Source organism: Periplaneta americana, chromosome 15 (assembly GCF_040183065.1).
Source record: "Periplaneta americana isolate PAMFEO1 chromosome 15, P.americana_PAMFEO1_priV1, whole genome shotgun sequence".
Lineage (NCBI taxonomy): Eukaryota > Metazoa > Arthropoda > Insecta > Blattodea > Blattidae > Periplaneta > Periplaneta americana.
Window position 1 is genome coordinate 130829382 of NC_091131.1, and position 19354 is coordinate 130848735.

The window sequence follows — 19354 nt, forward strand, 5'->3', positions numbered from 1 at the left end:
AATAAAAAATACAAATATTTATTTCCATGTGTATTTCCACAGATAAATACGTTTCACTTCCGCAACACAATGCGATCCTGCTTCGATAAATGTTGAGTCGAGTAGAAGCTTTCATTAGGGTTTATCAATTGCGCGCAAGAGATCTTCTATCTGATTTGAGTGAATCAATCGCGCAAACAGTTTGAGCGAGTACATCAATTGTACGGGGTAGTTTCTTTCGTAGCAGTTTCCTTCTCATTTTATAGAGCAGCGGTGAGCAAACTGGGTATCGTGATTACATCGTGTAATCAAAGACATTCATACTAGTAAGGGAAGTTTCCTGTGCATTGCTCTCTCTCTCTCTCTCTCGCATACTGATGGTAAGCAGTGTCGGTACCATGTCGCTTTACAAACCCTCTGTCTCTACGAGCAGGAACAGAAGGTTTCGTACAGAATGGGAAGAGGAATTTATTCGGTGTTCTGTCCGAGAAAATGTAATATGTTGCTTTACTTAACAGTTAAATTAGTAGTAGTATATACAAGCGACATTACAGAGCATTACGCTGAATACACAGGCATAACAGGTATTATTATTATTATTATTATTATTATTATTATTTATCAACAAGTGTTACCATAATTCTTATATACGTGCCTGAATATAGAGGCCTACATCTTACCTTGAATGATAAAATATTACTACGCTGTATCTCGATTTTAATTTATTTTTTAATCTTTTGATGAGTATTATCAGTTATTTACTAGTTATTGAGTTAATAATAAAATAATAATAATAATAATAATAATAATAATAATAATAATATAGAGAAACTGATTGAATATTACGTGCTAGTGTAGTAATGAAGTGAGCTATTAAACTCCAAGAACTGAAATCAGCCTTCAATCATCGTCATGAAGAGAAAGACGACATAAATAAATGTAAGGAACCCAGCTATCTAGTGGCGAACGATATAGCTCGTTCTCTTAAGCCTTCCAACGAAAAAGAGTTTTATAAAAACATAATGATAAAGGTGGCTGAAATAATTTCTCCAATGAAAGTTGTTAATTGATTTTGAAAAACTGCCCAATTCTCGACTAAATATCCAGAAGAGAATTCAAGAAATTTCTGATTGTGTTCATTGAGAAATATTAAAAAGAAAAAAGCAAGAAAATTTGTATATATACTTTTTATTGGTTCTTGATGACAGTAGTGACTTTACTGATATAGCAAAGCTTGCAATTTTTATTAGCGGGGTTGATGAAGAAATCAATGTTAGTGCACGAACCACCACTGGTTGTAGTTTTCATGCCATGTACCTCTCCTCTCCCCCCTTTTCTTACTTCTTAGACTGTTTCGCGTGCAATCACTGCCGTTCGAGTTTTGGTCACCCTGTTATAGAGACTTAAGACTCTCGGCGTAGCAGGACGCTGTTTGCAGGTATGGTTAAAAATGGTTTCCTCTTTAAATTACTAGGCACAATTTCTCTTTCTAATAACACTTACCTCATGGTTGTGTGGTTCTGATTAATTTCATTGCTGAACAATATGTGCGTATCTGTTTCATTAATTCATATTCTTCTCTTACAAGTTGCAATTGTGCACCTCCATGTCATTCCTCGCTAGGTGTCTAGACATTTACAAAATTTTAATTTACTTAACGAAATCAAATTCTGTCCTCTCTCGCTTAATATATGTTCAAATGTACCGTTAGTATCCAAACCGATCCTATTACACGCTACAGGTATCCTACAAGCAAAACTCAGCTCGGACTCCTCGCGGCTCGCATGCTATACCCCTCTTACTCCCCTGCAGTAGGGGTGAGAGCATGCTGGGAACGGGAGCATACGTCATCTGCGCGAGACAGTCACGCCCGCTGGTTTCTGCGCACTGAGTTTTCCTTGTTGGATGCCTATAGAAGTGGCAATCAGTGTTGCCAACTGGACGGAATTTCAACGTAGCTGACGGGAAAAGAATGGCTTTGACGGGTGACGGATTTTCTGGCGGAATTTACGATTTACATTTTAACTGCTGTCATTTTAATTGTTTAATTTTTGGGGGATTTTAATTTTTCTTGAACAGCCATGTTGAAGAATCCCCTGTTTCAGATTTCCTCGTAATCAAGTCAAAGGTTGACGAATTGTTATTTTAATCAGAATTGGTAAGTAAGTTGTGTTAAAATTTGCTTTTTATTTGTATACAGATATATTGAGTGCATTTTTTTTTTTTTTAATTTTGACGGATTCTGACGGATTTCCAGGTGTTAGACTGACGGGGATACAGTTTATGTGTTGGCAACACTGGTGGCAATTGCTTGAAGAACTTTACCATCTTCATTTAGTCAGGAGACGACTGATAACCGTGTGCGTATTGTTTAGTATTGTAAATATGGACATACGTGACAACCGTTTGAATATTCATTAGTGTTGCCAACATTAGATATTAACATTTTATCCACTCAAACCTCGTTGTAGACAGAATGTATAATATTTGCATGAAATGTTTTACGCGCAAAAGATGTGTTCAAATGGAGAAGGTCGCCGCGCAGTTGATGTGTTTACATCTAAGGGATCCACGCCCAATTGATTACTTTTTAATCTCTTCACGCGCAAATAATATAACCCATCTGTGATCTTTGTTATCTCTCCGTATGTGTTTACAGCTTGAAGAGTTGTTTAATCATTCTCGGTTAGGAATAAATGAGACCATTGTTTCCAACGTGTTCTAACATTTCCAAACCGCAATATGACGAAAAAAGAATTGAATTGTTGAGAAACTAGTAAAAGGTGTAATTAGGAAGTAAATGTCGTTGAGACACGGATTTTCTTCACAACTTTCACTTCTTACTCTTTTTTTTGCCTTCCTATGTATCGAACCACCCAATTATCCACACATCCACCTACCCAACAATTCTTTTAGTAATTTTATCCATCCATCTATTCCTGCAAGCCAATCATTCGTTTGAATAATTTCAAGGGAAAAATTGTTCCGGGGCCGGGTATCGATCCCGGGACCTCTGGTTGAACGTACCAGCGCTGTCCCAACTGAGCTACCCGGGAACTCCACCCGACACCGTCTCAACTTTTCACTTTATATCCACACAACTCGAGTGGGCTGACGAAACGCCAGAGACCCACATCGAGTGCACACAAACTCTGTGTGACTTGGAATTGTGGTTTTCTGTTAACGTACACAGTGACGTAGCCTATATATTATGCAAATCTAGTCTGTGTGACTCAACTACCCGGCCCTGGAACAATTTTTCCCTTGAATTTATTCAAATCTGCTTTACAGGAAGCTTCACCTGAAACACTAGATTTGCATAATATATACGTCACTGTGTACGTTAACAGAAAACCACAATTCCAAGTCACACAGAGTTTGTGTGCACTTGATGTGGGTCTCTGGCGTTTCATCAGCCCACGCGAGTTGTGTGGATATAAAGGGAAAAGTTGAGACGGTGTCGGGTGGAGTTCCCGGGTAGCTCAGTTGGGAGAGAGCTGGTACGTTCAACCAGAGGTCCCGGGATGGATACCCGGCCCCGGAACAATTTTTCCCTTGAAATTATTCAAATCTGCTTTACAGGAAGCTTCACCTGAAAGACTAGATTTGCATAATCATTCGTTTTCCCATCCATGTATAGGCCTACTTTCATTTTATTTTCTCTCTCATTTTTCTCTTTCACAATCCTTTTCGCTCTGTTTCTCTTCTTTGCGTTCTTTCAAGGTTAGTCGTTGCCATCTGACTTGTTCTTAATAAGACTATATCTGTGTAAAAAGAAAATAATATGTACTCACCTCCAAGTATTTTGGTTCCGATACGAAAAAGCTGAGCTCTAGTCCCAACCAGGCTCTGTATATAGGACCAAATTCAGCATGTAGTCGCATAGCATTTTTTAGGAATCCTGGAAGAATATATCCGACCAATACAGAATACATTTCCATCTATCACCACTTTCGATTTTACAAGTGATATGAATTCGCCACTGTATATTCAATTATTGAATTAAAAGTTCGCGATGAATGATCAGGTTTGCAGCGGTACATTACTTTTCAAGTGTAAAAGAAAGATTTTATATTAATTATTCATTGTACAAACGTTAAAAACTAATTACCCACTACATAAACTAGTTTTGTGCCAATATAAATCCAAATATTTCAACCGTTAGTCATTATTTCTGTGTGTACACACATACGCACGCACATACATACACACATAGGCCTACCATACACACATACACGCACGTAGGCGTATAATCAATTGCAATATTAAAATCGTTCTTCATTTTTAGTTATTTAACGACGCTGTGTCAAATATTAGGTTATTCAGCGTGGATGGGATTGGTGATAGCTTGTTGATATTTGGCGAGATGAGGACGAAGATTCGCCATAGATTAACTGACATTCGCCTTATTTTTGGGGAAAACCTCGGAAAAACCCAACCAGATAATCAACCCAAGCGGAAATTGAACCCGCGTCCGAGCGGAACTCCGGATCGGCAGGCAATCGCCTTAGCCGACTGAGCTACGCCGGTGGCCTGAAAACGTTCTTTACAGAGACAGATTTGTCTTGGTAGTATCTAAAATCAGAAATTTAATTGCCGGCATTGGGTTATTATTATTATTATTATTATTATTATTATTATTATTATTATTATTATTTAGTAATTCTGACGTGTTTATCATGCTGCCGAACAAGAGTACTTTCCCTTCTTTGGTACCACATTTCCCGACGCGCAGAATACCGGTAGAGTTGTCTGAAGTGTGTTGAGCCTTGTGACTTGCATAATAATGTTATAGCTGCAGTGGTTCCCAGAGTTTGGGTCGCGACCCCCTGGGGAGTCGTGTAAATAGCTGAGGGAATCGCGAGATGATTTACAAAAGAAAAACAAAAACAACTTTATTGGTATACACTTACTTTGTTCTTAAAGCATGTATGTATGTATCCAGTGCCTACCCACTTCACTTTACGTGATTCGGGTTCCGCATATTGCGGATAGATAGCAGGACTAACCCATTTTTTCTAGTTGCACACCACTTCGGCGGGCCACGCTGTGCATGATGTGTATGTCTGGAGAGTTATGTCGTGTACTAGGGTGAGTGTATGTGTAAGTGTCCGTTTAAGTGTAGTGTAGGGAATGAATGATGACCAGACATCGAGATTTTGGACCAGATAGAATAAGTTTACTAAGTCCATACTATAGGCAGCTTTATCACTGTCTGTTGTGGATGGGAGTAGGCAGAAGGAGAGACATGTGTACATGAAACCAAATTCAGTCCAGTCTGCTGGTGCTGTAGAGTGACGTTCCAAAGAAAGACAACTAATTTAACAAACATTAAAATAAAATGAATGTTAGAGGAGAAAAATTCTGTAGGACCAAAAAATTAATCTTTACGTACTACATTAAAATAAAAACCTATAATGCGAAATTTTCAAAATAAATTAATATGCATTTCCTTTCGGCTTCTTTCATAAGCACATGTGCAATACTTACACAACATACATAAGAATCATGCACAATATACACAACTTATAATGTACAATCCATGATATCCCCACAATATAGCCTATACAATATATTTACATTAAAATGTAATCAGAATTTATGTTCTGTTCAACTTGTTTATTTTCCAGCTTTATCTTCTATAATACTATTTGAACTGTTACAATATATTACAACATATATTCTCAAGGTCTCAAAACTAAATTTTCTTAGGTTGTCGGCAAGACAAAGTTTGTATTGGGAGAAGCTCCGTTCTACATCACATGATGTAATGAGTGCAAAACGATAAAACACTAAGTCATTGAAATCTATCTTCGCTACCCCAGCAGTGTCCGTAGACTTCTTGCCTGCTAATATGCCTTTTCTGTCGCAGAATATGGCGTATCCACTATTTTTACACAAAACTGAGTTTAATTTCTGTTTAACACGATTACTAGCTAGTGTAGCGGATGCTTGATGAATTACTTTCGTTATCCCCTCAATTAAATTTATAGCTTCAGCAGACGAATAATTGACGTTTTCTATAACCTCACTGGTTAGTAGAAATTGTTTTCCTGGACTGTCAGTCACGAGGGTTCCGACTATGAAATTTATACTATACATCTGCCAGCTGAATTAGTGGTTTCGTCTATCGACACCCAGATTTTATTATTTGCTGTTTTTGCCTAATGTTACTTAATGATCTATCGTAGCACTTTCTCAAGTAAGTCTGCCGCAACGTCGAGTCATTAGGGACTACTCTTTTGGTATATTATTGCATGAAAGCTTTGAAATTTAGGTTATTTACTTTATTAAATTATATGTTTACAGCCAGTATCATTTCACATAGCCTAGATTTAGGAAGAACTCGGATTATTTATTTGTAAGTTAATCTGACACAGGTGAAATTTCTTCCCTGTTAAGAGACAAAATGTTTATATGTGAAATGTGTTTTCGGGAGTTACAATGACTCTCAATGTATTGTTTTTTGTCTCCCCTTAGTCTAACATGACACGATTTAATGTAACATGATCCCCATTAACTTCAAAATAATCACTTCCGAACTCCTGTACAAATAAATGCGTCTTAGAGCTTTTTCCTTTTGGCATACTTACTGTTAATCATATTCTTCAACTAATGAGATAGATAACCACATGCACAGATCAAAACTAGACTACTATCTCCTGTCCTCTATCTGGCAATGTGAACTAGGCGTACGGGACTGTTTTTATTATCAGAAGAGTACCTGCCATATGAGTATGACTGAGTAAATAAAGCACATGGGACGATGGGTAGGTCGCTACCATCACTGCCCCCACCCACTGCTTTCCAACTTGAAACCGCACTGTTTTCGACTATCGAGTCTAAAGTCTCTAAGCCTGGTGATGATAAGGGAGAAGGGGAAACCCGGTGCCGGCACATAGCTACTCTTGAGGAATAGCACCAAGGGGGCAGCTACGCTTAACGTCCCCGTCCGACGGACGAATCACTATCAACAGTGACATTTGGGTACTGTTGAAGACTCTAATCTTGGAACCTGACAGGAATGCGACACGACCCTACAGTTCGCGATAGCGACCCCTATTAGTAATGCTAGCCTGCTACCAGATGTCTAAAAAATTGTGTTCTCTTCCTACCTTACAGCGAAAGCTATTGAGCAAGTCCCATGTCAGCATCACATTCAGGTGGGGTGTCACTGTTCTCACTACCCCTACTGCCATCACCGTCATCAGTATTACTTATGTTATCACTATCACTACCATTGTCATAAGCCCCCTTAAATGTATAATAATTAGGATTGTAATATTGGGGACCGTTAGGGTGCGTTACAGTTGTTTCAAGTTGACTATTCGTTCACCAGTCAGTACTCTAACATGCATAAACAGCGTACCTGCTGAATACTCCGTTCGCCAGTCACTACCATAGCATGCGTAAACAGTGTACCTGCTCAATAATAATGCCGAAGGTTGAAGGCTCTCAGACGCATATATTTGCAGCGGAACTTGGTGAGAGTTTTGAAGTGAATGACGAGAATATTAATGTAAATTATGCAATACAAATATTAGAGTCGGGCAGACTGCCTCATATTATCGCCCGTTCTCGGTTGCATAATCTCCACAGTCTCGCTTAGTGCGCGCGTACCGAATGTAGCCAAATGACTCATTGATAGAGAACACGAGATTCTCTTGCTCCCGAGATTACCGATACTAGGTCACTCCCGACAGTCTCGGAGGTCTAGACGGGACTGTAGTACTCATGGTGGAAACATACTATGTTTCCGCCATGGTAGTACTGATAAGCAAGCGATATCGCTCGGGCCGTGCTCCTATAGGAAGCATTGGCTTATACATTTCCCGGTTCTTTAAATATATATCATGTCGTAGCTCCTATAATATTTGATCAATCGCGCTGTAATTTTTTGGATTGATAGCTCAATGTCTAAGGAAAACGTAGGAAAAAAAATCGAACTGAAAATATTTTTTGGAAAGTGAGAAAAAAAATATTAACTTCGATGGAGATTGATGTGTTCAGAATAGACATTTGCAACTTCACCTTTGTAGGCTGATAACTTTTTTGTTTTTCACGTTAGATGGGGGGTCAAAGCGAGAGAAATGTTGAGAAAGGATGGAAATTACTTTTAAAAGCGATGGCCACTCAAAATTTTTACCGGTTCTCGAATAATGGCGAGTTAACCTGTTAGCGCAGGACTCATGACTCAAACGTTTGTTCCGTAAAATTTGTACGGAACCCTTCAACGCATGAAAACTCGTTATTGTACGGATAGTATTAATTGATATTTTAATAAAGATAGTTGAAAATGAGGCTATATAGTCCAAGATGGTTTACACTTTATAGTAATTAGGCTATCTTTTATAGCAACTAAATAAAAAAATTGTTTGTAACACAATGATATGAAACATGAAAATATTAAAAGCTGGTTCACAATAAACCGAGAACGGAAACGGCAACGAGAACTAGAACGGAAATATTTTTAAAATAAATGTATTTAAAGGTAAGCATTCACAATTAACTATTCTGAATGCTCACATTTAAATACTGTACATTTATTTTAACATTATTTCCGTTCTCGTTTCCGTTCCCGGTTTATTGTGAACCAACCTATACTATAGAAAACTACACTTTCTATTGGTGCACGTTATAAATTATTGTTACAGAACAATCATTATTGTATTCTAGCCATGTTACAATATAAAATTATATAGGCCTATATGATTTACAATAATTATCCTATGTTATAGGAACGACAATAACAAATTAAGAATTAATCAGATTTCTAATACTTGTACCTAATGATAACTTACAAGACAGTAATAAATAATAACCATCATAATAATCTTGATAATCATAATCTTAATCATCCTAATGATTACGATAATGATGATAACAGTAATACTACTAATAATAATGATATAATGATGATGATGATGATAATAATAATAATAATAATAATAATAATCGCTGTAGAGTAACGGTTGGCACACCTGACTGTGAAACGATCGGCTTCCGGTTCGAATCTTGGTTGGGTCAAGTTAAGACTGGTTCACAATAAACCGAGAACGGAAACGACAACGATAACGGAAATATTGTTAAAATAAATACATTTAAATGTGAGCATTCACAATTAACTTTCACGTTCCCGTTTCTGGGCTCCGGCAATCTTCTCGTTAATTGTGAATGTTCACATTTAAATACATTTATTTTAATACTAGCTGTACCCGTGCGCTCCGCTGCACTTATTAGAAATAAATATAAAGTAATTACATAATTAAAATAGGACGTTTGATCCAGGGAACATTCGTGTTTGATAGAAGAATAAATCGTTTAATATGTTACTTAATTTAAATTGTATTTAAATAATTAAAATGCTATCATTTTGGTCCAGAGACCACTCATTTGGTGCAAATAAAACTCGTTTAACATTTTTCTAAATTAGTCTTGAATGCATCCTTTAATAAATCACTCCAAATTAATAGAGTTGATTGTGTAAAAATGTAAGAATTCACGATCTCCTATGCACTACTGCCATAGAACGAATAAATTTGTTTTTCTTCCTACTAAAAAATTTAATAGTTTGCACATAGCAGGTACGGAACAACGACGCTATAATCTGAGGCGGCGGTGGAAATGTATTGTATTGTTATTTTAAAACTCTTTTATATCCTTAATTATCAGACCTATCAAAATTTTGCCTGGAATAAAACTTATCGACAATCATTTTTGAAGAACCTTCTGTTATGTAACATTTTTCACAAAAATCAATAATAAGCGAGATATTTCGGTTTATTTAATTCAGGCCGCCTTATAACCCCCCCCCCTTTTAAATAAAGTATTTTGAATGCTACATAGCCTAAAATCTAAGTTATAACGAACTTAATTTATATTCCAATTTTCACTGAAATCCGTTCAGCCATTATCGCCTGAAAAGGTAACAAACATACAGACAGACAGACAGACAGACTTAAATATCAGTCCTATCAAAATTTTGCCTGGAATAAAACTTATCGGAAATCGTTTTTAAAGAAATTTTTGTTATGTAACATTTTTCACAAAAATCAATAATAAGCGAGATATTTCGGTTTATTTAATTCAGGCCTCCTTATAACCCCCCTTTTAAATAAAGTATTTTGAATGCCATATAGCCTAAAATCTACGTTACAACGAACTTAATTTATGTTCCAATTTTCATCGAAATCCGTTCAAGTATTATCGCGTGAAAAGGTAACAAACATCTAGACAGACAGACAGACATACAAACAAAAATTTCAAAAAAGTTATTTTCGGTTTCAGGATGATTAATTAATTATATATGTTAACACCAATTATTTTTGGAAAAGCGAAAATTACCAGAAAAATTTCGCTTACAGATTTATTATTAGTATAGATTATTTCTCGTTGTCGTTTCCGTTCCCGGTTTATTGTGAACCAGCCTTTACCTGGCTTAGGTTTCTCGCCTCTACCCATTGAGAGCAAATGCTGTTTAACTTTCGGCGCTGGACCCTGGACTCATTTCGCTGGCATTATCATCTCATTCAGACGCTAGATAGCTATAGCAGTTGATAAAGCGACGTAAAGTAACTAATTTAATAATAATAATAATAATAATAATAATAATAATAACCCTCTTTTATTCTCTGTTGTTATGATAAATCAAATATAAATGACACTCAGGAGGAAACGCAGAATAAATATGGGGGGAAATGCCTGTTATTATTCGGTTGAGAAGCTTTTGTCACCCAGCCTGCTCTCAAAAAACTTGAAAGTTAGAATTTATAAAACAGTTATATTACCGGTTGTTCTGTATGGTTGTGAAATTTGGACTCTCACTTTGAGGAACAGAGGTTAAGGGCGTTCGAGAATAGGATTCTTAGGAAGATATTTGGGGCTAAGAGGGATGGAGAATGGAGGAAGTTGCACAACGCAGAACTGCACGCATTGTACTGTCACCTGACATAATTAGGAATATTAAATTCAGAGGTTTGAAATGGGCAGAACATCTAGCATGTATGGGCGAATCCAGAAATGGATATAGAGTGTTAGTTGGATGGCCGGAGGGAAAGGACGTTTGGAGAGGCAGAGACGTAGATGGGAAGATAATATAAAAATGGATATGATGGTAGAGACTGAATTAATCTTGCTCAGGATAGAGACCGATGGCGGGCTTATGTGAGAGCGGCAATGAACCTCCGGGTTCCTTAAAATGCATTTGTAAGTAATTATGATCAATTTGTGAAAGGATCTACTCTGTTTCGTAATTCTGTCCTTCCTCTTGCAAAAGTGTTTCCATTTCACATGCAGCATTTTATCAGTTGGGAAACAAAAATATCTTTTGTCAGAGTCTTTGGTCCTTTATAATAATATAAATAAGTATTAATTATTTTATTTCGTCCTTACACAGCACAATAATTACCCATGCTGATGAAGATGCCGTTGCATAACAACGAAACATCCAGATGTGAACGCGCAATATAATAATACAGTCGTGTGATATCCATTACTATAGCGTATACAAAACACTATCGAATGATTAAATATGCAATGTCAACGAAATGCTGATAGCGAGAAAGTATATCATAGCTCCAACCATAACTTGTTATTGTTTTAGACTAGCTTAGGATTAGGTAACGACTGAAAGTGCTGCATTATTTTGCTTCTCCAGAAAGGCAATAAGTAGTTCATTAAAATAGTGTGCCTTCTGTAAGAATGTCGACAATCATAATGTGCTGTATTATTGCATACCACACTGCTGTGCCTTCTTAAATTACTTTATGAACATTAATATTTCAGAAAGAGTCACGAATTTCAGTGATGAGCGGCGATTAAGCCGGCAGTCAGTGTACGCATTTCGTAACGATAAGTCGGCCGTGCGATAACAGGCCGGGACCCGGTATTCCTCGTTCCCGAGAGTGCCAATCTCGAGAATACGATTCTCGGAACTGGCGTTATCGGCCAGCCAGTCTCGCCTACGAGACGAGCGGGAGTAAGAGGCTGTTTGCCCGACTCTAACAAATATACGAGGTTACAAGCGATATTATATACAGAGACAATGTAGCACAAGGAAATAAAGGAGAAAACTCAAACCTACGAATAATTCTATGATAGTTCTTCTGCACATAATGAAAGGTACGTAAAAATATATCTACGTAGCATATATTTACTTTTAAACCTGTCCAGATTTGTTTATATGCACCTTGCTACTCCTGTAATCGATCGCAGAACCGAGTCAATGTCCTCGTACTAGCTCACGTCCGCGGCCTATGTACCATACTGCAGTTAACTTCTATAATCGGTCCCTAACATTACATACCTAATAATTTTATTAATCTTATACTGTATGATTGGAGTCCATGTTTTTCACAATACCCTATTGTTTTTCTATATTTTCAATGTGTCAACATAATTTTTCTTACTTCGTGTGGACACTTACACTCTCGTTTTGCCAACATTTTCGAAATATCATATTGCTATTCACTCAGGTCTCGTCTATATAAACTGTTTGTCCCTTGCTCCGGAATTCACTTATTTGCATCAGATACTGTACCTCGATCTCCAGTCTACGATGGGTGAAATTATTTTTAGAACGTCTTGTAATATTGAACACGTGCAATGATAATACACAAGCCTCAGCAAGTTATCTGTTGTTTTTGATTCCCCTCTTCACTGCACTACCTCACCCCTCAAGTTCCAAGATTGGAGTCTTCAACAGTACATAATCAGTGATTAGAAGTTGTGCACCGCCATCTCTTTTAGTCCCGAGGTAGAAATGTTATATGAATATTTCTGGCCCCGCAGGGGACCGAACCCGGGCCGACTAGTCTGGAGGCAGACACGCAACCACAGAGCTAACTCGGCGGATATTCTTAACACATAAACATAACTTTGAAACGTTGAACATAAAATACAAAATGTTTGAGTAGTTATAAAGTAAAAAATTAATATTGAGATACGGTAATTTTTTTATTTTAGTAGGTTATTTTACGACGTTTTGTCAACATCTTAGGTTATTTAGCGTCTGAATGAGATGAAGGTGATAATGCCGGTGAAATGAGTCCGGGGTCCAGCATCGAAAGTTACCCAGCATTTGCTCATGTCGGGTTGTGGGAAAATTCCGGAAAAAAACCTCAACCAGGTAACTTGCCCCTACCGGGAATCGAACCCGGGCCACCTGGTTTCGCGGCTAGACGCGCTAACCGTTACTCCACAGGTGTGGACTATTGCGATAAATGTGTCTGCTTATTTTAGAAAGTAGTTTCCACATCTGGACTTCGTAGTAGACACACATAATATAGTGATATCATTTTTAAGTTGACGAAGATTTCTCGCCTTTGTTTCGATGGCAATCACAGACGAGAATCTTACTTTGCGTAAATACATGGTTGCAAATGTTATCAAACATTTAAGAGCTTTTTTAATTAGCTCGAGGTATTCTTGCATTCTTTTGGTTGAAAACTGGTCTACACTCTGGGATAACAAGAAAAGACTAGCTACTTAAACGAGGTTTTGTTCAGATTTCTTTTATTGGAATTTCAGCTAATTAAACACAGCTGTCTAAAAACGGATTCAGTGTCCATATGTGACTGTAGTAATTGTTTTGAGTTTTTTCTGAAAAATAGTCCAAAAGCTGTTGTTTAAAGTTGTTGAAACTTAATTATTTGTCCGCAAGAACAAACTCACTGTCAGTATTTGTCATATCATATGCAGCTAAATTTTCAACAAATTCTTTAGTAGGCTATACTGAAACGAATAAATTTCTTTTTGTTAAGTGATGTGGATTAGGTATCCATTGGTTTTGTGTTAGATAATCTTTGTTTTTGAGTTTACAGGGATTTGTATTTTTTATGGGGTTAAGTACGGTACCGTAGAAAATATTTTCGCCAAAAAGTGGGTCACGTCTTCAAAAATTTGGTAACTATTGCATCGTAAAGAGAGATATTGGCTGGATTGAGGAAACAAACAGAAATCTGTAAGGGCAGAGGCTTTCAATGATATACTTACGACAGGTTAGTAATGCATTGATTATGATCACGAAGGTTTAAAAGTGATAATTTGTAAAAAGACGAAGATGTAAATCAGTTCATGCTCGAAGTTTGTATTTTACACTAATTCACTTCTCAATCGACCTAGCAGAAAAACGTTTCTTATAACTAGATTGAGTCCTGAATTTGACGGCAAAAATTATGGGAGAATTTCTACAGAGTTTTCTTTTGTTGTGTGGAAGTTTTCTTTCTTTTTTTTTTTTTTTCTTAAGTCACAAAACTGAAACCTATTTAGGAAACTTATGTCTCTTTCCGCTTTTTGTTTGAAGAGAGTGGTTTTCTCTTAATTCGTAAAAGTGTACTGGCGTCGGGCAATTTTGGATGCTTTAACATTTTCTACGGAAAACCCATGCTGAAATACCGTAACATTTCTTTGATTGCACTTGAATAAACTGGGGCAAATGGAGGTAGCGCGTAATACAGTATTTGTATTACAATCAGCTTTATGCCTCTACACATGTTATATTGATAGAAGTAAAGACATGATTATCAGGTGGAACATAGAGAATTCCTTAAGCGCTTCAGCCAGGTAGGCTTTTTGTGCACTCGTAATGGAATTAGTTGCGTGTCAATTGTGCTGCCAAGCAAAGCCGGCTGTACCATCCGCCACTATCACGCATTCCTCTCCAACGAACAAATCCGCACACCACACCTCTGATGGTGGTCTGGGGTATCTCACAGATCTACATGAGGACTTTTATGCAGATCTATGAGTCGCTTAGATTTCATCATCACTGTCGTCTACTAATCTTTCGACAAACCGCGAGGAACACCATCATGGCGGACGATAGGTTCTGCGTCTCGCAAATATAAGTGGTGTCATATTTTTCGAGACGGAGATGATAATAAAAGCAAAGTTGTAGACTACTGGTGGAATGAAGATGGAACATCTTCACAATCTTGGCTTTGTTCTCCATCTACAAAATTTCAACTCTGGTCGCAAGTCGTCGTAAGCCAGAGCTCAGTACAAGACAACCGTGTCATATTGAACTAATTATTTTGAAAGTTTCTATCAAAATATTCGAAATTTAAATACAAAAGAAATTAACTTTTTTGCAGTTCAGTTCTTGAAACTTACTTAGAAATTTACAGAGTAGTAACGTAATGCATTCTTAGCCATTTCAAAGCACTTGCTCTTAACTAGTCAACTGATTAGGGACGTAGTTACATTACTATTTCAAAACTAAAGTTACTGTAATTTAGGGTACAGAGCCTTTGGTTACTTGCTTCAGTGTTTTATCTACATAATATCACAGTTCACAACAAAATATTTCTTGATTTACGAGAGGTGCTGATAAGTTCTTAGCATAACATGGAGAAAGTTACTGTTCAAAACAAATTTTATTTACTCATCATAATGACATTTTTCTCTACACGTAAAAGGGAACCGTCCCAGGTCGTCTAGCTTGAATTTAATGAAAATGCATATTTAAGCTAATTTTCTATCGTTAAGAAACGTGGTGATAGCCATTCGTTTCGATTTTTCCTCGTTAATGAAATACAATGACTTGAAAATCAATGCTACTTATACTTCTTCTTCGCGCACTCGTTAACACAGCTCCCACATTAAAGCTGCGGTTTGTTTACGGCGATCATCGCCGGGCGCACATCGCTGGCGATTGTCGCCTGGAGTTGCTAGCAGTTAAATTGAATGCGCACGGTTTCTTTATAGCGATGATCGCCAACGTAGATCGTTGGACGCGACGCAGATCGCTGGAGGTTGCTTCTGAAGCAAATACAGGACGCACATCGCCGCATACATATTCAATAATCGATATTTAGTGAAGGCCATGCAAAAATATTGAATCGAGGTATGGCAGCAAAACAAATGATAATTGATAGCGATGTACGCTGATAAAGAAACCTCTTCCTGACGATCATCGCCAGAGTTTATAATCCCCGGCGATGTGCGTTCCGCGATGATCACCGTAAACAAACCGTAGCTTTATGATCTAGTTTATTTTCTTTTTCTCTTAACTCACATTAATAGAGTACTATTGCTGAAATACAAATTCAATTTTAATTGAAAACATGCATTAACTTTGTGACTCACCTTAGATATGATAGTGGGATACGAAATGAAGTGGTCGGAACAAAGAGCCATTGAACAGTACAAACGTTTCATATAGATTGGTTTTTCACACTCTTCTGTAACACACACAATACAGTATTTCCAACATGCAGGACGTTATCAAACTTCCTCACACGTTTCTCCGTCATATATTCACACTTCTGACACGCATTTATTAGCATGACTTTGAGGACATGTGAATGAAATTGTTGACACACAACAGAATGTAATGTCATTATGAAGCCCCTGTCGTGCAATGTGTCTGGTATGTTTCCATAGATAATTCATGTCTGAAATACTCCTCTAGCCTTCGAATTACAATTTTAAATTGTCTAAAAAGATACACATCCAAGGGTTACAAAAATCTTTAAGTTTTTGGAGGGGTAATTTAGTTTTAATTGCCTTACCATGTAAAGTATTATTTACTCCTTCAAAAGTAAATACAGTGTCATCTATCTGACCACTCCAGGAATGCAGAAGTAGTAGTGTGTCTTTCTTAACATCCGGGAGAAACAATCTCTTAACCATCTTCTCGCGTGATTTTGTTTGTCAGATTATCGGAACTACTTGCATCGACTACGACATTAAATGGCTTATCTTTGTCTACACGTTGTTTTATTTTATGTCCAAATTTTCCTTTCTGTTCTTGAAAGAATAGTATGTACTGTTGTGTTCCTAGACTTCCAGCAGCATACCTATTGATTTGGATGGTATACGAATAAGTGAACGATGCCATGGATTGCATTATTACTTTATTAATGTGAGTTAAGAGAAAACAAACTGTCTAGAACATTAATACGAGAATAATGATACGGTGTCGCGGAGCTATAGGATCCGAGTGCGCGCAAGAAGCAGTATAAGTAGCAACGATTTTCAAGTCATTATTTTAGTAAAGGAGGAAAAACCGAACGAACGACTATAACCACTATCATTAAATTCAAGCTATACGACTTAGAACGGTTCCCTTGTTAGCACAATGTTCATAAACCAATTCTCAGCCTTTTAAAAACTGGTTTGTCTGCAAACTACTCTTCCACAGTACTTGTTAATGCTTCAGTCGATGGAAACTTGTTTCCTTCCAATACCGTCTTCTTTTTTGGAGGGGGTTTGGAAATAGGTCTGACGTGCTAAATCTGGAAGGTATGGTTAACAGTCAATTAATTTACCAACAATTTACCTTCAACAATTTTCTGCAACGCAGAGATTTGTGAGCGGATTTGTCTTGCAAGAACAGGAGAGCTTTGAAACATTTACCATCACGTTTCTTCACAAATTTTTTCTAAGGTTTAGTTAATAATGAAGAATAATACTCTCCCGTCACAATTGTACCTTGTTTTAGCTTATTATAAGTGCTGTGTTATATAATAGCCTAACTTTGTTCTAAAAATCTGATACGAGACCTTTCCTACCGGATTTTTAAAGCGAAATTTGTTTGGACGGGGAGAACCAAGGCGTTTTTATTCTTTTGAATGTTATTTTGTTTCTGAATGGTAATGATGGATCCATTTCGTCCATAGTTACAGTACGATGTAGAAAGTTACAAAAATTCTCTTCAAACTGAGGCCAAAGCGACTTGGAAATTGTTGCTTAGAGTCGTTTCTGATCAGCGTTCAGGCGTTTTGGAATCCATTTATCAGATCATTCTCTCATATCCAAATAATGATATAGAATTTGAAAGACATATTCGTAGGAAAATTTCAGTCTCTGATAAACGTTCGAGCCTAATTTATCGATCCTACAAGATTATAATATCGTGCGCGGCGTCGATATTTTATGGAATGGTCACAGAAACAGGTATTCCAGCATGGTGTCCATTTCTGATATCTGTTCTTCCTCTCTGAAATTCCAAAACCCAATTTATTATGGTTGCTTGCGAAGGCAATGATCCCTCAACGTATCCATCATATCCACATAAATTTCCTTGCCGCACAACCCTTTGAAAAATAGGTACTTTATCACCGACCGACACTCAATTTGATCAAAATTTATAAATTTTGCTCATATTGATGTTATTTTGTCTACAGGTGAACTGAATGGTTTACACGAGATTCTAAAACACAGTACAACTACGGTCTATTCGGTTAGTTGTGACAGCGCGCGTAAACAAGATAACGTGCTTTGGTGTAAACCGTCATAGTGAAATATGGAGTGTTCACGTGATCCTCGTCTTCGCGCAGAGATGTCCAAAGTTATAAAATAAAATGGAACTGAGAGACACGTACTGGTTGCACACAATGAGCTCTAAAACCTCAGTTATGAACTTAGAGTACTTTTAATACTGACTGTATATAATGTGACCAAAAAATAATTAAGTCATTCATTCATTCCTTTGCTCGTTAACTAAAGACACAAAGGCCATAGTAACTATAATCAAAGTATGAATGCTTTAAAAGAGCATACGGTACGGTGGTATACAGAGTGAACTGTGAGTAATATCATTAATTTCAGGAAGTTATTCTGTGAGATATTTCAAACAAAAAACGTTAAATACAATTTTGCTTGTTTTTGCTTCCTTTTTTTTTTTAGATAAAAATTGTTTTATACGAAATAATTTGAAGGGAAAAATTGTTTTGGAGCCGGGTTTCGAACACGGGACTTTTGGCTGAGCGCCAACACTACCGACTGAGCTACCCAGGAACTCTACCAGGCACCGCCTATATCCGCATATCTCAAAGTGGGCTGACAAAACGTCAAAGATCCAACATTGAGTATAGCTCCCTGTGAAGCTGATTTGAATAATTTCAATTTTTCTCAGTTCTAATTCCATTTTATATACGTTCAGAATCACGTGTTTTTCTGACAAACTTAACGATTTTCTTTTTGATCACTTCTTATGTGGACTCAGAGTTACCATATTGGTTTCACTTGCAGTCTCCGTAGAGGTCATCATGATTTACTCGCAAGTAGGTCTAACAAACGAAAGCAAAATAACAAAATAACTTTCTATTACTAAACGAATATAAAATTGAAACAGATAAATACATATAATTCAAAATACGCGTACTTACAGAAACAAGACGTAAAAAAAAAAAACACTGATATGAAACTAAATTCAGGAGCTCGTAAAGTGTGACCATGTGCGGTGTATAGTCGGAGGCACCTATTCTGGCAGATGATCTCAATGACATTTCCAGTAGGCGAGCCAATATTTTGTGAGAACTGCGAGAATGAATTGCGATAAGGCTGTCTCTCCTTGTTTATATGTTCACACTCACCTCTCGTATTGTTATTATTAATTAATAAACACCACGGTACAGTCCGACTCAAAGAA

At 37.0% G+C, this 19354-nt stretch overlaps 1 protein-coding gene across 12 annotated transcripts in view; it reads right to left on the minus strand.

Annotated features, from left to right (window-relative positions):
- The window catches only part of LOC138715332 (cytochrome P450 4C1-like), a 193411-nt gene that overhangs the window by 68847 nt on the left and 105210 nt on the right, over window positions 1–19354 (minus strand). For 9 of the 12 annotated variants that reach the window (XM_069848126.1, XM_069848130.1, XM_069848129.1 and 6 more), the window contains exon 3: window positions 3774–3880. The exons of 1 other annotated variant lie outside the window; for it this stretch is intronic. In XM_069848126.1, the coding sequence (XP_069704227.1) occupies window positions 3774–3880 (107 nt within the window). Of the gene's footprint in view, window positions 1–1482; window positions 1505–3773; window positions 3881–16065; window positions 16090–19354 lie in introns of those variants that run through there. 2 more of the 12 variants (XM_069848136.1, XM_069848139.1) reach the window with 2 other exon arrangements.